The sequence below is a fragment of the Kogia breviceps genome, chromosome 7 (assembly GCF_026419965.1).
Source record: "Kogia breviceps isolate mKogBre1 chromosome 7, mKogBre1 haplotype 1, whole genome shotgun sequence".
NCBI classification, from domain to species: domain Eukaryota; kingdom Metazoa; phylum Chordata; class Mammalia; order Artiodactyla; family Physeteridae; genus Kogia; species Kogia breviceps.
Window position 1 is genome coordinate 110787365 of NC_081316.1, and position 19534 is coordinate 110806898.

Consider the following 19534-nt stretch of genomic DNA (forward strand, 5'->3'; position numbering starts at 1 on the left):
ATTAAAATGCATGTTATGGAATTTTAAAGTAATCTTACCTTAAAAAAATTATTCAAATATTTTAGCTTGCAATCCCTGAAACCACTCTGAATTTTTAAATGGTAAAAATATTTTTCCAAGTATTTTGGTTCATGGCGGTTGTTTCCACTCTTTTTAAAAAAAATTTATTTATTTTATTTATTTATTTTTGGCTGCATTGGGTCTTCGTTGCCGTGCACGGGCTTTCTCTAGTTGCGGCGAGCAAGGGCTACTCATTGTTGCAGTACATGGGCCTCTCATTGTAGTGGCTTCTCGTTGCAGAGTACTGGGCTCTAGGCGTGCAGGCTTCAGTAGTTGTGGCATACGGGCTCAGTAGTTGTGGCGCATGGACATAATTGCTCTGAGAAATGTGGGATCTTCCCAGAGCAGGGCTTGAACCCATGTCCCCTGCATTGGCAGGTGGATTCTTAGCCACTGCACCACCAGGGAAGCCCTCCACTCTTTTAAATCAAGGTTTTTGGGGTTTTGGGGGGAGGTTTTGTTTTTCTTTTCCCTCAGGTTTTTTTAAAATTTTATTTTTATTAAAGTATAGTTGATTTACAATGTTGTTGATTTTAGCAGTATAGCAAAAAGTTATAGTACAGTTATACATATATATATATATACACATTCTTTTTCATATTCTTTTCCATTGTGGTTTATCACAGGGTATTGAATATGATTTCCTGTGCTATACAGTAAGACCTTGTTTATCCATTCTATGTATAATAGTTTGCATCTGCTAATCCCAAACCCCCAATCTATCCCTCTCCCAACCCCCTCCCCCTTGGCAACCACAAGTCTGTTCTTTATGTCTGTGAGTGTATTTCTGTTTCATAGATAAGTTCATTTGTATCTTATTTTAGACTCCACATATAAAAGTGATATCATATGGTATTTGTCCTTCTCTTTCTGATTTACTTGGCTTAGTATGATAATCTCTAGGTCCATCCATGTTGCTGCAAATGGCATCATTTCATTCTTTTTTATGACTGAATAATATTCCACTCGTGTGTGTGTGTGTGTGTGTGTGTGTGTGTGTGTGTGTGTGTGTGTGTATACACCACACCTTCTTTATCCATTCTTCTGTGGATGGCCATTTAGGTTGTTTCCATGTCTTGGCTATTGTAAATAGTGCTGCTAGGAACATTGGGGTGCACGTATCTTTTCGAATTATAGTTTTGTCTGGATCCCTTGGGTTTTTACAGCTACTTAATTTTATATCTTTCTTGGAAATAAAATTTCTCCTTAAGTTTCCTGTACATTTCCTATTGTATACAAAAAGGAAGTTATGTGAGAAGTGGAATTAACCTTTGATTAAGCTTGTACTGTTTATTTCCCAACACTTCTATTGTCTTGTGGCAAGTCAGGGACACAGACCCTTCGTCAGTGACATTTAGGATGAGGCTTTTCCAAGGAGGAAGCATACACAATGGAGTGTCTCTTACAAGGATTCCAAAATAGACAGGCTGGGAGTTTTGTTCAGTGAGGGACAAAAGAGAAGTGAAAATAGACTCCCCCACTGTCTCTTTCTTCCTTTTGCAATTGAGGGAGAGATCTTAATTTTTTCAATGTATGAGGAAAACATGTTTTTTTATTGGTTTGGAGTGAAGCTCCTAGCTTTGTTGCAGCCTTACCTTTTCCTACCGTATGACAAGGCTTCACAGATTCAACAACCCAGCAGTCATTGTACAAGTATAGGCTTCCTGCACGCCCAGCACTGTGCTAAGTCTTACGGGCAAATTCAAGACTGTGAAATAGTCACCAATCTCCAGATCCTTAGATATGTTATAACTGTGCCTCAGGACAGGGTAGAAATGATATGACTCTTTTTAAATTTTATTTTTTAATTGAGGTATAATTAACATATAATATTGTGTAAATTTAAGGTGTACAACATACTGAGTTGATGCATTTATATTGCAATATTATTTCCACTGTAGCATTTTGTCAAGCCATATAACTATCATTTCCTCTAGTGGTGGAAACAATGTGACTTTTTTTTTCTTTTTAATAGAAGTATTGTTGATTTACAATATCATGTTAGTTTCAGGTGTACAGAACAGTGATTCAGTTATATATATATATATATATATATATATATATATATATATACATACTCACACACACACACACACACACACACACACACACACACACACATATCTTCTTCTTCAGAATCTTTTCCCTTATAGGTTATTACAAAATGTTGACTATAGTTCCCTGTGCTCTACAGTAGGTCCTTGTTGGTTATCTATTTTCTATACAGTAGTGAGTATCTGTTTATCCCAAACTTCCAATTCATCCCTCCCCACCCCATTTCCTCTTTGGTAACCGTAAGTCTGTTTTCTATGTCTCTTTCTGTTTCGTAAATAAGTTCATGTGTATCATCTTTTTAGATTCCACACATAAGCGATATCATATGATATAACAACAGGACTTTTTAAAGTTTGTTTTACCCTACCATTCGACCTGTGAGGGCCCTTCTCCTCCCCCTCCACCCCACTCCTCCCCTGTCCCTCCATCCCCAGCAACCTTGGCCCCTACTCACCAATCTGACTTCATTCCCCTTTTACTTTCCCTCTTGTTAAATTATGGTCTCTCAGGACAAAACTAGGCGTTAAAGTTCATCTAGTTTAGTGTTTTTCAAAATGTTTTTTGATCCTCTAAACCATCTTCCCATAGAAAACCTTATATAAAATCCCCAAGACATACAACTGATTAAATGTACCCACTCTGAAAAGAGGAAGAGAGGATGCCATGCTTTGCCCACTGCAACTTTCAGTTGACAGCAACAGCCCCTGCCCACAAGAGTCCCCGAGGGTCCCCAGGCAAAGTCCTAGGAATCCCCAGCTTAAGCCACCCCCTCATTTGGCAGATGAGGAAGCAGGCAAGTTCTCTGTCCCTCTCATTTGGCCTAGAGAAGGATAGAGAACTTATCTAAGTCACAGCCAACACCTAGGTGTCCCAATTCCCAGCTCTGGAAACTTCCCATGCAGCTTCTTTTCTTTCCTTTTCGCATAGTTTCAAAACCTTCTGGCCATGAGGAATCCCCAGGAAGTCTAGGGGCTAATGGCATCCCAGTGGTTCGAAAAGTGCCTTTGACAAAGCAACGTCCCAACCCTTGGGACTGGAGACATTCTGCAGACTTTAGTGCCTGTGCTTAATGGGATCTCTTGACCTTTTCTCGAGGATAGAGAGAAGCAGTAGGGAAAGACACAGGACACACTTTCAGAAATTATGAGTGCAATTAACTGGGTCCGCCTGGGCATCCCTATGGCCTTTTCAGAAGCGCTGCCACACCAAGAAAGTGGCTGGGGCAGCGGGCGTGCAGTTAAACAGTGCTCACGTGAACAGAAGGAGGTTTGTGGGGAATTCCCTGGTAGTCCACTTATTAGGACTCCATGCTTTTGCTGCTGAGGGCCTAGGTTCGATCCCTGGTCGGGGAACTAAGATCCCACAAGCCGAGTGATGATGTCAAAAGAAAAAAAACACAACGAGGCTGTGGTCCAGGGTTGATTCGGACGTGACCTGTGGGTGCAGGGGGACATGACAAGTTGCTTCCCTTCTGAGGGAGCAGCTTGACGCTGATATGTCAGCTTCCTCACTGTGTGAGGCCTCTTCTCTCCTCCTCACTGCTGTCAGATATCCTGTCCAATGAATAGCCATTCCTCTTCTCTTTGTCATATAACAATATAGACTTTTATAAAGCTTCCCCTAGCTTTTCAAAGTCAATACAATTAAAGCACAATGCATCTTTATTTTTATCATTATTTTTTTTTGCGGTACGCGGGCCTCTCACCGTTGTGGCCTCTCCCGTTGCGGAGCACAGGCTCCGGACGCGCAGGCTCAGAGGCCATGGCTCACGGGCCCAGCCGCTCCGCGGCACGTGGGATCTTCCCGGACCGGGGCACGAACCCGCGTCCCCTGCATCCGCAGGCAGACTCTCAACCACTGTGCCACCAGGGAAGCCCCACAAGGCATCTTAAGTGCCAGCACCTTACCCATGCAGAACAAAACAGCAGCAGTCTTAAATAAAATGAGTGCTGGCACTGGGCTGAAGCCTGATGAGGAAGCCAGGATGGAATTTCTGTAAAAGTGCCTCAGACAAAACAGTTTGAGTATAAGGTGTCTGGTTTTTCCATAGTGCTTTTTCCAGGCTACCTAAAACTATTTTTATACCCATCATTTCCTCTCACAGTTTGCTTAGAGGAGGGAGAAAGACGATTCAATTTTTCTAGAGAAACAGAGATCCAGCAATTCTGTGTCAAGGGGCATAGGAGTGAAACTGAGTCCCCGTAAAACTGAGTTCCGTTACCAAGTTTATGACTAATCTCTCTATCCAAAACTTTCCTTTCTTGTCCCCTCTGACTTCAATCCTGTGCTAACTGAACACTAACCAACCACAGTCAGATGACTAAAATTGCTGTGTGGATAACATCGTTAATGTACTAAAGGTGCTGTTGTTGATAAAATTGCTGTTGTATCCTTAGATTTCGTCATTAACGAACAAACTCAGGTTTCTCCAGGGCAAGAGGAGCTAACAGGCCCCCAAGCCATGGACCACGTGGCCAGAGAATTGTAAACCAGAGACATCCTGACTCCGAGAAATGTCACAGGATGAGGATTAATCTCAGCCTCTTTGTTCTTCTTTAGAAAAAAACAAAAACAAACAGGGAATTCACTGGTGGTCCAGTGATTAGGACTCAGCAGTTTCACTGCTGTGGCCTGGGTTCAATCCCTGGTCAAGGAACTAAGATCCCACAAGCCGTGTGGAAAAAAGACAAAGAGAGAGAAACCAAAAATACCCTAACTCAAAGATCAAATTGGGATGGATCTGAGGCTTGTCTCCCACTTCCTTGCTTGGTGCCCTGCGATAAACACTCTACTTTCCTTCAGCACAATCTGGTGTCGGTAAATTGGCTTTGCTACGCTTTGAGTGAGTGGACCCAAATTCAGTTCGGTCACAGGAGGGGTCAAAAAGGTTACTATCTGACCATGTTATTTTAATAACATGGCACCCCTTCATCGTCATAGTAATGGCAGTAAGTGGTTGTTTGGACAAATTGTAAGGGTTCAAACCACTTACTAGCCATGTGCTCTTGGAGAAGATGCTTGATCTCTGTCTCCTTCAAGATCTTCATTTGTAAAATGGCCAATGGTAATAAGGTGGTACCTACATCATTGCCTTGTCAAGGGACTAATGAGTTATATGTGTAAGACACTAAGAACAGCATCAGTTCTCAGCAAATTTCAGTTGTTATTTGTGTGGTACTTATGGTTTACAAAGTGCTTCTACAGACATTATCGCTTGACTAGGTTCCAGATCATTTGACTCCCAGCCCAGGCATTTTGAAGAAATTCAGACTGTCGGGTAGGGTCCAGCGTCATTTACCGAACATGTCCCAGGGAGGCTAGTCTACTAGGTATGATTTGTCTCTTTGCTCCATGCCCAGGAGAAGCCCTCTGCATGGCTTCAGGACACTTCCTCTGCTCTGGCAGAAGCCCCCACCCAGGAACTTTTCCTCATCCCTTACACAGCAGGAGACAGAATTATGCACATTGTTGCTTAAGCCCCAGTAGTCCTTATCTCCCCACTTCCAAACACCACTGGATATTTTTTAGAAAACAAATTCTGGGCTAAGAGAATTAAGCTGTGTCATTTCCCCTGGTAAAACCCTTAGAGGCTTTATAAAGCAACATCAAAAAGCTGCTCCTTGAGAGCTGGTCATCAATCCCTCCCCCATGCTCCAGGCAAGGGAAGGAGCTGACATTTCTGGAGAACCCAGAGTGTGTAAGGTTAGTTCCTGTGATGCATACAGATAAGGACACGGGGCTGTAGAGGGCAGAAGCAACTCATCCAAGGCACCAAAAGCTCTGGCTCTGACTTACCAGCCCTACACTCTTCCTCAGCCTCTCTGAGCTGAGTTTTCTCTTCTGCAAACTGGGATAATAATCATACACATCCCATAGGGTCATAAAAATTCAATGAGTTAATTCATTTATTATCTTGAACACAATGACTGACACATACAAGAGCCCAATAAATGTTGGTATTATAATTATTATTATTACCTGAAAAAGAGCAGCCAGGGTTTTCTCTCTGCCTTTTGCATTACACCAAGGCAGGGTCCTTGTCCCTGACTGGGGACCCTAAGTTTGTCTCCGAATGGAAGAGCTTTAACATCCCCAAGCCAAGTTCACGGTGTGGGGCAGTGGGAGTAGGGATGGCTAGGACTTCTACCTTCTTTGAGGTGGGAGTAATTTGGGCCAACCTGTGATGCAATTTACTTATTCGTCACTGCTGAGCAGGGATGATCCAGTCTTTACTTTGAAAGCTTTTATTGATGGGGTACTCATTGCTGTTGAAAATCAACCCATTCCACGTTGAACACCTTAGAAAGCGTTCTTTCACTGTTACTGCTCCCTCCAGCCTCCTCCACTTCCCACTTCCTTCCTCTCCGCCTCCTTTCTTCCTGTCATCTTCCCCTCTTCTTTCTGCCCTGTCCTTTCTCTCCCTTCCTCTCCCTTCCTAGGCCGAGAGCCCCAGTTTCCACCCTTTGCCCTGAAGTCACCATCTAGGCCACGGAGATCACGGAGAACAGAAGGTCTTCAGTGTGGCCCCTTAGCCAGCTGATGGGAACCTGGTCTCCAGTAGCCGTAACCCAATCCTCTGGGTTTTGCAGGGTCTTTGGGAAGCAACACCTTTTATCTGGGCCTCATGGCTTGGCCTTCTGGTCCATTAACGTCATCCATCAGTTCGCCCAATTTCCATTAATAAAACCCCATCTAGAACCACAGGAAACTTGAAATGGGTTGATCTGGTGTCTTGAGGCCCAGCTGGCCCTTGATGGAAGCCATGGAGAAGCTGGAGCGCTGGGAGTGACTCTCCGGAACCAACGTACACAGGCAGCCCGCGCTGGTTCGAATCCTCCGCTCAGACAACCTGGACTCCACAGCTTGCGGGAGCAGCCGCGGGCTGCGCTGCCGCTTTAAGAGAGGGGCGGGGCCCGGGTACAGGCGAGGAAGGGCCGGCCCACAAGGCTCCTTTTCCTTTTTGATCCATTCAAAAATTACTCATTGCAAATTCCCGGACTGCTGGGAGCAGAGAAGGAAAGGGGCGGAGGAGAGAGGGCTGCTGCGGGCGCCGTGCAGGGGGCACCCGGGGCCCGAGGGGCTGACGGCCGGTCGGGGAGAAGCCGCTCGCGGCGGGCCGTTCTGCCTCCGGTGGCCTCACCAGGAAGCGTCAGAGTCTTGACACCGGGGAAGCTCCGGGCGCCGCCGCCGCCGCCTCCCTCCCGGCACTGGGTCCCCGAGCCCCCGCCCCGGCTCCGGGCCAGCCCTCCGCCCTCCGGGACCCTCCGGCTCGGGCGCCTTCCCGGGCGATGGCTGGCCGCTGAGCATGGCTCAGTACGGCCACCCCAGCCCGCTCGGCATGGCTGCGAGAGAGGAGCTGTACAGCAAAGTCACCCCGCGGAGGAACCGCCAGCAGCGCCCCGGCACCATCAAGCATGGATCGGCGCTGGACGTACTCCTGTCCATGGGGTTCCCCAGAGCCCGCGCGTAAGTGGCCGGGCTCGCCGCCCGGGCGACCCCTCCCGCCCCAAGCGACCGGCCCTCGGCTTCGCTCCGGCTCGCCTCCCGGCGCCTGCCCGGCGGGCGGCGCGTTCCCCGCTGCCCACGACCTGTTGGGGGTAGGCTGGGCGCGCGGGCGGCCCGGGACTCGGTTCCTCCTGGCGGGGGTGCAGGGGAGGGCGCCGCGCCCGAGCGCTGGGCTGCGGGCTTGCTGGCGATGCCTACGGTGAGGCGTGCCTAAGGGCGTGGGATGCCTAAGGGCGAGGGCACAGGGTTCGAGTCCCGGGTTCGGTCTCCAGCGCTGAGCCCCCGGGGAGGCGGGGCCCCTCGCCTCCCCACCGAGGATTCGGGCACCCTCTCGATCCGGAACGCCGGGCTGGATTGGAATCCTCTGATGGCTGGGAAAGGGCAAGGCACGGCGGGGCAGGGGGGCCGGCGCTCCCACCGCTGCGGCTTCAGGCTCCGCATTCGCTCTCGGGTCCTGTCTCCCTCGGAGCAGGAGGTGCGGGAGCGTGGGGATTGCCTCGTGTTCATTGATGGGGAGGATGGAATGAGAAGGGGAAGCACTTCCCCCGGGGGACCTGGGTTCTCGTCAGCGGTGAGGCAGCGCAGGAATCTGGGGGTGCCCGAGAATGAGGAGGGAGAGCATCCCTCCCTCATCCTTCCTCCTCCGGGAGGGTGGGGCAGGGAAGCGCAGAGAGCGCGCAGGTGGCTGCCCCAGCAGCTTGCTGGGAAGAGGCCTGGTCGCCAGCACAAGGCGGCAGCGGCAGCAGGAGTCTTCGGAGGCGGGCCGCCCAAGGCCGTGGGGCTGGAACGCTGCCTGGGAAGAGGACAAGGCCGGGCGGCCAGGCCCTTCTCCCTCGGTTAATTCCTCACATGCAGATTTCTTAGGCTGGGACACAAGGCCTGGGATCCTTGTAGGGCGCTGCTTCTTTGAATGACATCACCTGAACAGGGAGTTGGGCAAACTTTATCAGAAAGGGCCAACTTGACTAAAGCTTGTTTTCTTCTCCCTTTTTTCAGGTGATAATGCTAGGTCTCCTTTACTTGGCCTCTGGGCAAACCTTTATTCTTTACTATTAACTTGGCTGTAATCTCTTGATCAAAGCTGATCCCTGATTTTATCCTTCCACCCAGCCTGCTGGGACAGGTCGGAGTGGCCTTGGAAGGCCATAAAATGGACTGACATTTCTGCCTCCTACTAACTTCCAGTTGCTGATGCCAGAGTTACAGGGAGAAGCTGTGGTGGGCTCTGCAGGGGTGTGCCAGCTGTGGAAGCTGCAAGTCAGGTCCTTCGTGCGGCGGATGTGCATAGCTGTCCTTAAGAAGGGGGCAGGTAGGGGCCAGAAGTCTGTGGGGCAAGGCTGCAGAATTAGCACAGCCTCAGGCATTTGCCTTTTCTGAAATGAGGCCAGCGTTAAGGACCTAAATTGCTTAATTAAGGGAAGAAATACTTAGCTGAATTCTTCAGACTGTGGTGTTTACTCTTCGAGGTGGCTTTAACAGGACATCTTCTTTCCTGCACTAGGTCCAAGAGGCCTTGTCTACGTCCTGAAACATTAGGATGATGGCTTAATTTTGGCTTGTTCAATCCCTGAGATCTCATAATAACTAGCATTTAGTGAGTACTTACTATGTACTGTTCTAAGCACTTCACATTTATTATCCATTTTATCCTCCCAGCAGCCCAGTGACAAAGGTAATTATATGCCCATTTTATGAACCGGGGAACAGAGGTTTAGAGAGGTTGCATAACTTGCTCAGGGTCACAACAGTGAGCAGTGAACCTGGGATTCAGACACAGGCATGTGTTGGCTCAGCTCAGGCCTCAGGTCCAGGGCCAGGATGTAATGAGTTAATGTGAGTAAAACACTTAGAGCAGTGCCTGGCACACAGTGGGTGATCTTCAAGTGTTAGCTACTGTATTAGTTTCTGTTGTAACAAATTACCCCATTCCCGGTGGTTTAAAAACACAGAAATTTATTCTCTCACAGTTCTGAAGGCCAGAAGCCCTAAATCAGCGTCACTGGGCTGAAATCAAGGTGCTGGCAGGGCTCTACCCTCTCTGGAGGTTCTAAGGGAGAATCTATTCCCTGCCTCTTCCAGCTGCTGGTGTCTGCTGGCATTCTTTGGCTTGTGACAGCATCCCTCCAATCTCTGCTGCTGTGGTTGCCTTGCCTTCTTTAATTTTTTTTAATACTTTTTTTTTTTTTTTTTTTGCGGTACGCGGGCCTCTCACTGCTGTGGCCTCTCCCGTTGCGGAGCACAGGCTCCGGACGTGCAGGCTCAGCAACCATGGCTCACAGGCCCAGCCGCTCCACGGCACATGGGATCTTCCAGGACCGGGGCACGAACCCGTGTCCCCTGCATCGGCAGGCGGACTCTCAACCACTGCACCACCAGGGAAGCCCTTGCCTTCTTTTCTTCCTGTGTCAAATCTCCCTCTGCCTCTTTCCTATGAAGACACTGTGACTGCATTTAGGGCCTCCCCAGATAATTCAGGATAATCTCCCCGTCTCAAGATCCTTAACTTAATCTTATTCACGAAACCCTTTTTTTAGCCATAAGGTAATGTTCATAGGTTCCAGGAATTAGGGCATGAATATTTTGGGAGGAGCCCCTTTTCAGCCTATCACAGCTACTATTATTAGTAGCACTGCCTCTCTTTACTGGAAAGTGACAGAGTGGGTCATGATGAGACATCCTGGGGAGGGGGGTAGGCTTGCTGTTCTGTCTCCTCAAATTCTCTGTCTTGGAGCATCAGACCCCTTGGCGGTCATCTGATCTAGTCTATTCCCTACCTGGGCTGGCATCTCTTCTTCAGCCCAGAGAGGCTGATGTGGTCAGCCTTCCTCTTAATAACTTAATCAGGTCAGTAAGAAGAGGGACTTCTCCCCAGGGCCATCTGAGATTCCAGAGAGCAGACTTTTTTGTTGTTGTTGTTGTTGTTTGTTTTTTGTTTTTTGTGGTACACGGGCCTCTCACTGCTGTGGCCTCTCCCGTTGCGGAGCACAGGCTCCGGACGCGCAGGCTCAGCGGCCACGGCTCACGGGCCCAGCCGCTCCGCAGCATGTGGGATCTTCCCGGACCGGGGCACGAACCCGCGTCCCTTGCATCGGCAGGCGTATTCTCAACCACTGCGCCACCAGGGAAGCCCCAGACTTTTTTTTTAATTTAATTTTATTTATTTTTTGTACAGCAGGTTCTTATTAGTCATCCATTTTATACACATCAGCGTATACATGTCGATCCCAATCTCCCGATTCATCACACCAACACCCCTCCCCCACCCCCCCCGCCGCTTTCCCTCCTCGGTGTCCATAGGTTTGTGCTCTACATCTGTGCAGAGAGCAGACTTTTAACTTCATTTTGGAGAGTTGTGAAGAAAGAGAGCAAAGACACGGGGCTCCGCTTCTGAGAAGCCTCTTTCTTAGGTTTTAAGCCTGGAGGAAGGAGCGTGATGAAATGGAAAGTGGGAGAGAGCAGTGGATGGTTTCCTGGATTCAGGAAGACCAGGCTGTAATGCTTCAAGAAGGAATGAGACCGAGGTCTGGAACACAGCCCTTTGGAGGGCATGGTGGTAACCAGGGCTGGCAGCTCTGGTTTCCCTTCTGGGTGTAACTGCGTCTGATCTTGTGCAGCAGCAAGAGGGACCCTTCCACTGGGCTCTGGGTGGACCGTGGAGAGCTCCGATGCCAGCAAGGCCCAGGTCCCATGCCGCCTGTGCTGTGCTGTGGTCTTGAATAAGTCACTCAAGCCTTCAGGGCCTGGCTGGCTCCCTCTGAGGGGAACAGGATTAATTAGTGCATGCTTATTAAGTGCTTGACAGCTAAGTAGAGGAGTTGGGGTATGTTCCTCTAGCTCATTATGTCCCTGGAGCCGTGCTAGGTTTTTTCCATCCAACCCCATGACGTTTGGTCCAACTTAGATGCTGCTGTAGAGGAACAGCAGCCATGTGGAAGAAGGTTTGAGAAGTGGCCGTTTATCTCGTGTGTGTGTGTGTGCGTGCGTGTGTGCACGTGTGCGTGTGTGCACCCGCGCACACACGCAAGCACAAGGCAAGGAGGTGTAGGGCCTCAGGAAGGAAGCTTTCAAGGGGCCAAAATGGCCTAACCCTTTTTCTTTCTATGCCCCTAGCTCTTCCTTTTCCCTGAAGTTCTAAAAATAAAGGCCCAGCTTTGTCAAGACTGGAGTGAGGTTGGTTGTAAGGAAAAGGAAGAGTGTGTGGGTTGGGAAAGGCCTGGGGCCAGGAAGGGCCTGAACGGATCACCCAAAAAGGCAGGGTGAACTCTGACAGAGTGTTGCCTTTTTTTTTTTTTTTTTTTTGGTCTTTTGTTATCTTTTTTTTTTTTTTTTTAATTTTTATTAGGGTATAGTTGATTTACAACTTGTGCCAGCCTGAGGTGTACAGCAAAGTGAATCAGCCATAATACACATATTGATATGTCCACCACCCCCCCTTGCAGATTCCCCTCCCACATCGGCCATCACAGAGCACCGAGTAGAGTTCCCCGTGCCATACAGCAGGCCTCTGTTACTTATCGGGTTTATATATAGTAGTGTGTATATGTCAATCCCAGTCTCCCAACTTATCCCCCACAACCTTACCCCCTTGGCGTATTGCTTTGTGTTCCCTACTTGCTTTCTTACTTGCCTCTGTGGTTTTGGGGGGCAGCGGAGGCTTCTCTGCCACTGGAACTCTGGGAGCAGCCACCCAGCAACTGAATTGGAGGAGGCCCCACTGACACAACCCTGGCCTTTTGTTTTGGTTCCTTTCGTTCGAGACTGCCTATGGCTAATACTTTGTCTACAGCACATAGCTCTCGAATGTTCTCTAATGATTGAGAAGTAGAATTTTACAAAAGGACCCTCTGGCCGGGGTCTGATGCCCTGAGTCGTAGCCCAGCTTCTGACTGACACTTGAAGCATTTAGGTCTTCTGTTGAACGCCTTTCCTCAATATCCTGTTCAGCTTCTGTGCTGTGTCACTCACGAGGCTTTGTGAAGAACGAATGAGCTGAGGGGCAGGAAGGGACTTAGAACTAAGTTAAAAATATAATCTGGACCCAAGGTAGATAGGATTATGGTATTATGGTGTTGGATGAAAAGAAAAGGAAGGAGGTGAGATCGAGATGGTAAATCTCCAGCAAGGATTTACATGTGCTGTTAGGTTGTTGATATTTGAACAATGCCCAGCTAAAGAGCAGGACACTGGCGGAAGGAAGGGGCTGGACTAAGTGCCTTTGACTTTGCTTTGGACAGTCCGCGTTAGCTATGCATCACTGCCCAAAGATAAAAGCAGCTCCGAGCTGGCAACACAAGGAATTGAGAGGCATCTTGCAGAGCCGGTGAATTCAAGCATCCAGTTTCTCTGGCCTTCTCCAGCTTACCTGCTGGTGGACATTGGATCCCCTGAAAGTACCTGGTCAGCTCAGCATCTCTGAATCGTGGCTGATTCTGGGTGGGTGCTGCGGCTGCTTTCCCAGGGGCCTTGGGCAGAAAGAGGAGACCAACCGAAGCCCACGTGGAGTGAAGGGATCTTAGAGGTGGATGGGGTAAGCAAGTCTCTACTCCACCTGTCATGGCCGTTCACCCATACAGCACTCCCCCCTTACACATGTGTGTGATTTTGTGGGTGAAAAGTTGCTCTCACGTGCCCTAAATATCCCTCTTGATCTTGAGAAAAGCCTCGCTTTATTTATTTATTTTTAAAATATTTATTTAATTTATTTTTGGCTGTGTCGGGTCTTAGTTGCAGCACGCGGGCTCTGTAGTTGAGGTGCGTGAGCTCCGTAGTTGTGGCGTGTGGGCTTTGTTGCTCTGCGGCATGTGGGATCTTAGTTCCCCAACCAGGGATCCAACCTATGTCCCCTGCGTTGGAGGTGGATTCTTAACCATTGGACCTGAAAAAGTCCTGGGAAGCCCTGAGAAAAGCCTCGTTTTAAAGATTAGGAGACTTAAGTCTCGGAGGACTTCAGGGACGTGCCCTGTGTGAGGCCATGTTGCCATGACAGCGTTGGTCTAGAACTGCAAATCCAGTGAACTTTCCAGGCTACCCAGTGGCCCTGGCTCCAAAGGAAAGACCTTGGCATCCATTCATTTTTCACTTTACTGAGGTATAATTTATGTACAATAAGCTAAACCTATTTAAAGATTGATGAGTTTTGACAAATAAATATACCTGTGGCATCACCTCTGCAAGACAGCACGTGTCCTTCACTCCTGTAAGTTTCCTTTTGCCCCCTTGCAGTCAGTTCCTTCTCCACCTCTATCCCTGGGCAAGCACCGACCCACTTTGTGTCACCAGAGATTAGTTCACATTTTCTCGATTTGCATACGAGCGGAATCATACAGTGCCTACTCTGCCTGCCTGGCTTCTTTCCTGATATTTATGAGGCTCATCTACGTCGCAGGTAACAGTAGTTTGTCTCCTTTTATTGCTGAGTAGACCTGGATGTATGGGCTAATAAGGTAATTATAACCCCTTGCACACAGCGCCTGTGAAAATTTCCTGTTATGCCCTAATACTACCTTAGATTTTCAGATCACTTTAGAGATTACAAAGCGGATTCATGTACCTAATCACTGTTGAGTTTCAGACATTCATAATTTCATGAGAAAACGGGTTCAAATTAAGTGCCCCAGAGAGCAAAGAGCATCCTGCCTCATGACTCTATCCTGTGGGTTTTGTCACTACCCCGCCCTGGGCGGCCTCAAACTCTTAACTGCTTTTCACTGAGTGGACAAGAATGCTCAGAGCGGAGGGCTTGGCTTTTCAGAGAGGCAACGACCCGAGGGAACCCTGTGTCTCCCACCAGCTCTGCTCCTGCTGACAGTGGAGGCGGAGCTCAGCGCCACCCTCGTCCCGGCGGGCATCTGGTGTGGCTGTATGTGAGCGTGTGTCCCTCTTCTAGGGCAGGCACGAACTGAAGAGACCCAGTCGCCCTCTGCCTGGTACACAGACGTCTCACCGTGGCAGCTGTCGCCTCTGCCTCTTCCCAGCTGCTGACCTTGATTGAGCTCATAGCTGAACGCCCTGAGCCTCAGTTCACCTGTCTGTACACTGTTGATAATGTTGACTGAAAAAAAAATGCCCAGCCTAGAAGTTGAGGATTATGTTTAGTTCGGGGGACTTGCTGAGGACTCAAGCCCGAGAGGCAGCCTCTCAGATAGCTCTGGGGGACGGCTCTCAAGAGGTGAGGGAGGACCCAGGGTATATAGGAGTTTTGCAGTAAAAACCAGGTGGTCAGAACATCAAAAGATTACTGTTAATTAAAGAAAACCAGACATCTCAAGTTAATGAGTTTAGCACGTTTCTGTGTATGGGAAAATGCCAAGAGTCTGGACTCAACTGAAATCATTCCTTTGAAATGCACCTCAGCTGTCTGGGGCCAGGATCTTGCTTTTCTCCATCCTGAGTCCCCTCAGGGGGCACAGCTGGGGACGGCTGCGGCCGCTGCAGGCTTGTTGGCTGCAGCATCCTTTGTTTACTGAAATGGCAGGTGTCGTTCTTTGTCCACAACAATAATAGTATGTAGCTCCGCGGATCGTTGTGAGGGTTAAGGGTGCAGAAAACAGTTGGGGAACGCCTGTAATCCCTCAGCGAGGAGGGAGGCGCGACTGCTACTCCAGCGGTGATTTCATTCCGCGTGACTCCCTTTGTCTCGGGGTTCCCGGTTGTCCCCCACTTTTATATCTCTGCTCCTCGCTGAGCTGTGGCCGTGGAGTAGAGGCTGATAGCCTCCTTCCTCAGCATCTTGTCCCCGCAAACGGCCCTGGGGTTGCCGGCCGAGCGGAAGCGGGGCCCCCGGAGCAGAGCAGGGCCACCCAAACTGCTGACTGTAATAAATGGCCAGGCTGGAGATTTGAAGGAGTGCCATCTGGTTGGTTGTCTTCTGATTCATCTCAGATGGAATCAGACTGCAGCCCTGGAGAGAAAAACATAAAGCGCACTGAAGAATGGCTCCCGCATGTGCTGGGCAGGGTCCCAGGCAGGACAGAGTTGCTGTTGGGAGAATGAGATGGCTGTGGCCCCCTCAGGGCTGAAAGCCCTTGTCTTCTTCATTGGGAAGTTCTCCAGGTGCCGCTGGGGGTTTTCGCAGAGACTTATGGGAGAATCTCTGAGTTTTCTCTTCCCTGGAAGATGGAGGGATAGATGTAGCAGCAGCCTGTGTCCTCTGGACCTTCTGTCAAGAGCTCAGGCTATGTAGGTGATGTCCATCCTTGTTGGCCCTCTCGCTAACATCCTGTTTTGCTGGTGACTTTGCGGTCATGTTCTTTTTGCCACCTGCTGCTTAAGAGGATGAGGCTTATGGTGAAGTGCCTCAGATGAACATCCAGAAATTGTCTGAGCTCCTACTGTGTGCACAGCACCCTATTAAATTCTGTGCAGGAATAGAGGAATGTCAAGTTCTGCCACCCGGCACTCTGAAGGCAGCCACTGGCTCTAGCTGGCTGCAAATCCTCCACAGTGACTCTCTGAGGAGCCAGTGTGCCTTTTCTCAGCCTGGGTGAATAATGCTCTACAGATAGTTGACAGGCTCTGGGTTCGGCCCTCACCCCGCAGGTGGCCCAGGGGTAATGCACAATGAAAGCAAACTCCATGTATCTTTCTTTCAGAACCCCGCCTTGGGCTTTCACTCTGCTCTCACTTGTTGGCTGTTTGGACTCATATACATCCTTTTCCTTCACTGGGCCTCAGTGTTCCCACCTGTAAAAGGGGTTGAGGTCAACCACCTCTCCGATCCCAGTTCTGGTGACTCGGGGGTGACATGGACAGAGTTTATGTTCAACGCAAGGATGTTTTCACTGCCATGTGTGCTTTTCTGTTCCGGAATGTTTGGCTTCTCTGGTTTGTTTTGTTTTATTTTCGCCAGTGCTATATGGTCAAATTCTTCTCCCTTTAAAAAAAAACTCTTCAGGACTGTTGATATTCTAAAGAAAAAAATGAATGGAAAGGAAGAAAAATATGGGGCAGTTACAGCGGTGGGGAGTCGTCCAACTAGTATGCATTAGTATTAATTTTCAAACTGGTATAATGTGCTCTGTTGCCAAATACAACCACAATGCTGGTTAAATGAGGGAGGAAGTTAGTGCCCTGAGCCCAGCCCCTGGGGGAAAGAAATTGCTCCTTGGCACCCTTTTAATTAAAGGGACATCTCCCCTTCTACAGAATCACCAGCTGTTTGTGTAACAACTCCCATTGTGTTCAGTTGCCCCAGTGGAAGGATAAACATTCCTGTACCTAAAGCAACGGTGGCGGTGAACTAACTCCACTAGGACCAGCTATTGCCACACACAGTGGGAAGCTGAGAGAAACACCAGAAACACCACCATCGCAGCTCACAGCAGTCTGGAGCTCGCCAAGAGGAAGCTGACAGCACAGATGGCCAGAGGCGGCCAAATGTTTCAGATTTCTTTTCAGGTTTTGCTGGATAAGCCTTCTGCATGAATCAGGTAGCAGGATTGTTTAGAATCCTACTTCCGTGTTGTCGGTGCCCCATTCAGAAATATTTACTGTGCGCATCGGCTCTCTGTTTATTCTCTTATCTTGGGCAGGAAGCAGGGAGAGAGAAGGAAAGAAACCTGCCTTGAATGGCTGCTTTTGTGTACAGTCTCTTTAAACACAGACAGCCACATGTAGAACCACACAGGGTTGCTGGATTTCTGAACCCGCAGCATCTGCTGTCTCCTTTCTTAATCAACCTGTCCTTGAATTGCCTGCATGCCTTTCTCCTCTTTTTGCCTAATCAGATTTTACCCGCCCTGGAGAACTAGTTCAACCACTGTACAACTGGCTTCCCTTCTCTTTGCTTTCTTCCCCTTCCCCTCCCCCCTCCCTTTCTCTCTATTATCCTCTCTCTTCCATCTCTTCTCCCTCAAGCCTTATGAAGCTTCACTTTGTGAAGTAAGCAAGGTAGAGAGGATCTTCCCTCCATCACCTATGAAGTGCTTTGTCCAAGGTCTTCAGCCAATTCTGCAGTTATCTATCTCTTTGGGGCCTCTTATAACGTATCTTGACAATTGAAATCTTTGAGAAACAAGACAAGAAAAAAAATTGTATATGTTTTATCTCCATGAAAAGTTCCCTGGGTAATGCCATTTTTTAAGAAAAACATACAGACATTTCCCGGCGTACTTACGGGCAACTATTATGACCCGTTATAAGAGGAGTTGGGAGTGCAAAGGTAATTAGATGTAATCCTTGCCCTCAGGGGACTGACAATCTAGTGTGGAAATAGAAAGTTATGATTAAATGTCATGTTATGAGTAAGTGTGATGCAAGAGATAGACGCAGTATCTAAGTGAGAGGAGGAGGAGGTGATACAACCAGACAGAGGGGCCCTGAAGTAAATTTAAAGGGCAAATAAGAAGGGAGCGGTACTCTTCTACAGTTTGAGAGGTAGGGAGATCAATAGACAGTTCAAATGATTTAATATCACACTGCAAATGAAGATGGAGGCAGATTTTAATTTCAATTTGGGTTTCTTGAATCATCTCACCCATCACCACCCTTCCCCCCAACTAAATGAGTAACTTGATACTATCTAGCTTAGAAAGAAAAGGAAAAATTTTGTCTACCAAAGGAAACAGTCGGCCCGTAGTTGGGCCTAACTTTAGATCTGACATTATTTTATTCATTCTTCCAGTGGACATTTACTGAGTTGCCTACTATATGCCAGGAACGTGTTAGGGATGCAAAGAAAATTGTCTTTCTTTTCCAGGAGCTCAGCCTTCCTCAAGAGAGAAAGGCATATAAACCATAAACATGATTTAATAATACAATTAGTGCCATAGTAGAGGTTTGAAAAAAAGCTCTGTGGGACCACCGAGAAAACAATTACTGTAACTTGAGGAGGAAAGCAGAGGAGGTGACAATTAAGGCAGAACTTAATGAATAAAGATTCTCTAGGTATAGAAGAGGGAAGAGCATTCTAAGTCAGAGAGAACAGCATGAAATTCAGAGCATAAGGCACATGGGGGCTGGAGACTGGTGGGAAGGAGACAAAAGGAGTAGTGAGAGATGAGAGTGGAGAAATTAGGGCCAGACTGTTTCCTAGAGGTTATGGGAAATAACATCATAAGGCAGAGAAGTCAGTATAAAGGGGAATGGAGGGCTTCCCTGGTGGCGCAGTGGTTGAGAATCTGCCTGCCGATGCAGGGGACACGGGTTCGAGCCCTGGTCCGGGAAGATCCCACATGCCGCGGAGCAACTGGGCCCGTGAGCCACAACTACTGAGCCTGCGCGTCCGGAGCCTGTGCTCCGCAACAAGAGAGGCCGTGATAGTGAGAGGCCCGCGCACCGCGATGAAGAGTGGCCCCCGCTCCCCACGACTAGAGAAAAAGCCCTCGCACAGAAACGAAGACCCCACACAGTCAATAAAATAAAAATATACATAAATAAAGGGGAATGGAGCAGAGAAAAACTAGGCCTGGAAGCCAGTTAGAAGGTGGTTGTAATAGTCCAGGTGAAAAAGATAAATAGGACTTGGCTTAAAATACCCAAGAGCCAGATACTGGAGAGGTTTTTGAAACTAAATTGACAGGATTTATAATCTGCGGGGTGTGAAGGGTAGGGGAGCATAAAGGTAGCTCAGGATTTCCAGCTTGGGAAGCTAGAATGGTGGAGACATTATGAACTGAGATAGAACGTACAGAAGATAGGGTGATTTAGAGGATGAGGCAACACATCTGGTTCGAGACATGTTTTAGGTGCTATGGACACAAAGGTACAGATGCAGTTGGAAATGGGGGTCTGGAGCTCAGAGTGCTTAGGGCCAGAAATATCAATTTGGGTACTTATGGTAATAGAAGGCTTGGGAGTAGATGTAACAAACCAGGCAGAGTGTCAAGAAAAGGAAAGAAGCCAACTCCCAAGGGTAGAGTTCTGGGGGACCAGCTGGTGGGTAGAGGAAAAAGAACAGGTGAAGGAGGCTAAGGGA

The 19534-nt window shown here is 48.5% G+C and overlaps 1 protein-coding gene across 2 annotated transcripts in view; it reads left to right on the plus strand.

Moving 5' to 3' along the window:
- Window positions 1-7097: 7097 nt before the first annotated feature.
- UBASH3B (ubiquitin associated and SH3 domain containing B) overlaps window positions 7098-19534 on the plus strand; it is a 143271-nt gene continuing 130834 nt past the window's right edge. For both annotated transcript variants that reach the window (XM_059068181.2, XM_059068182.2), the window contains exon 1: window positions 7098-7581. In XM_059068181.2, the coding sequence (XP_058924164.1) occupies window positions 7421-7581 (161 nt within the window). In that variant the 5' untranslated portion in view covers window positions 7098-7420. The remainder of the gene's footprint in view (window positions 7582-19534) is intronic.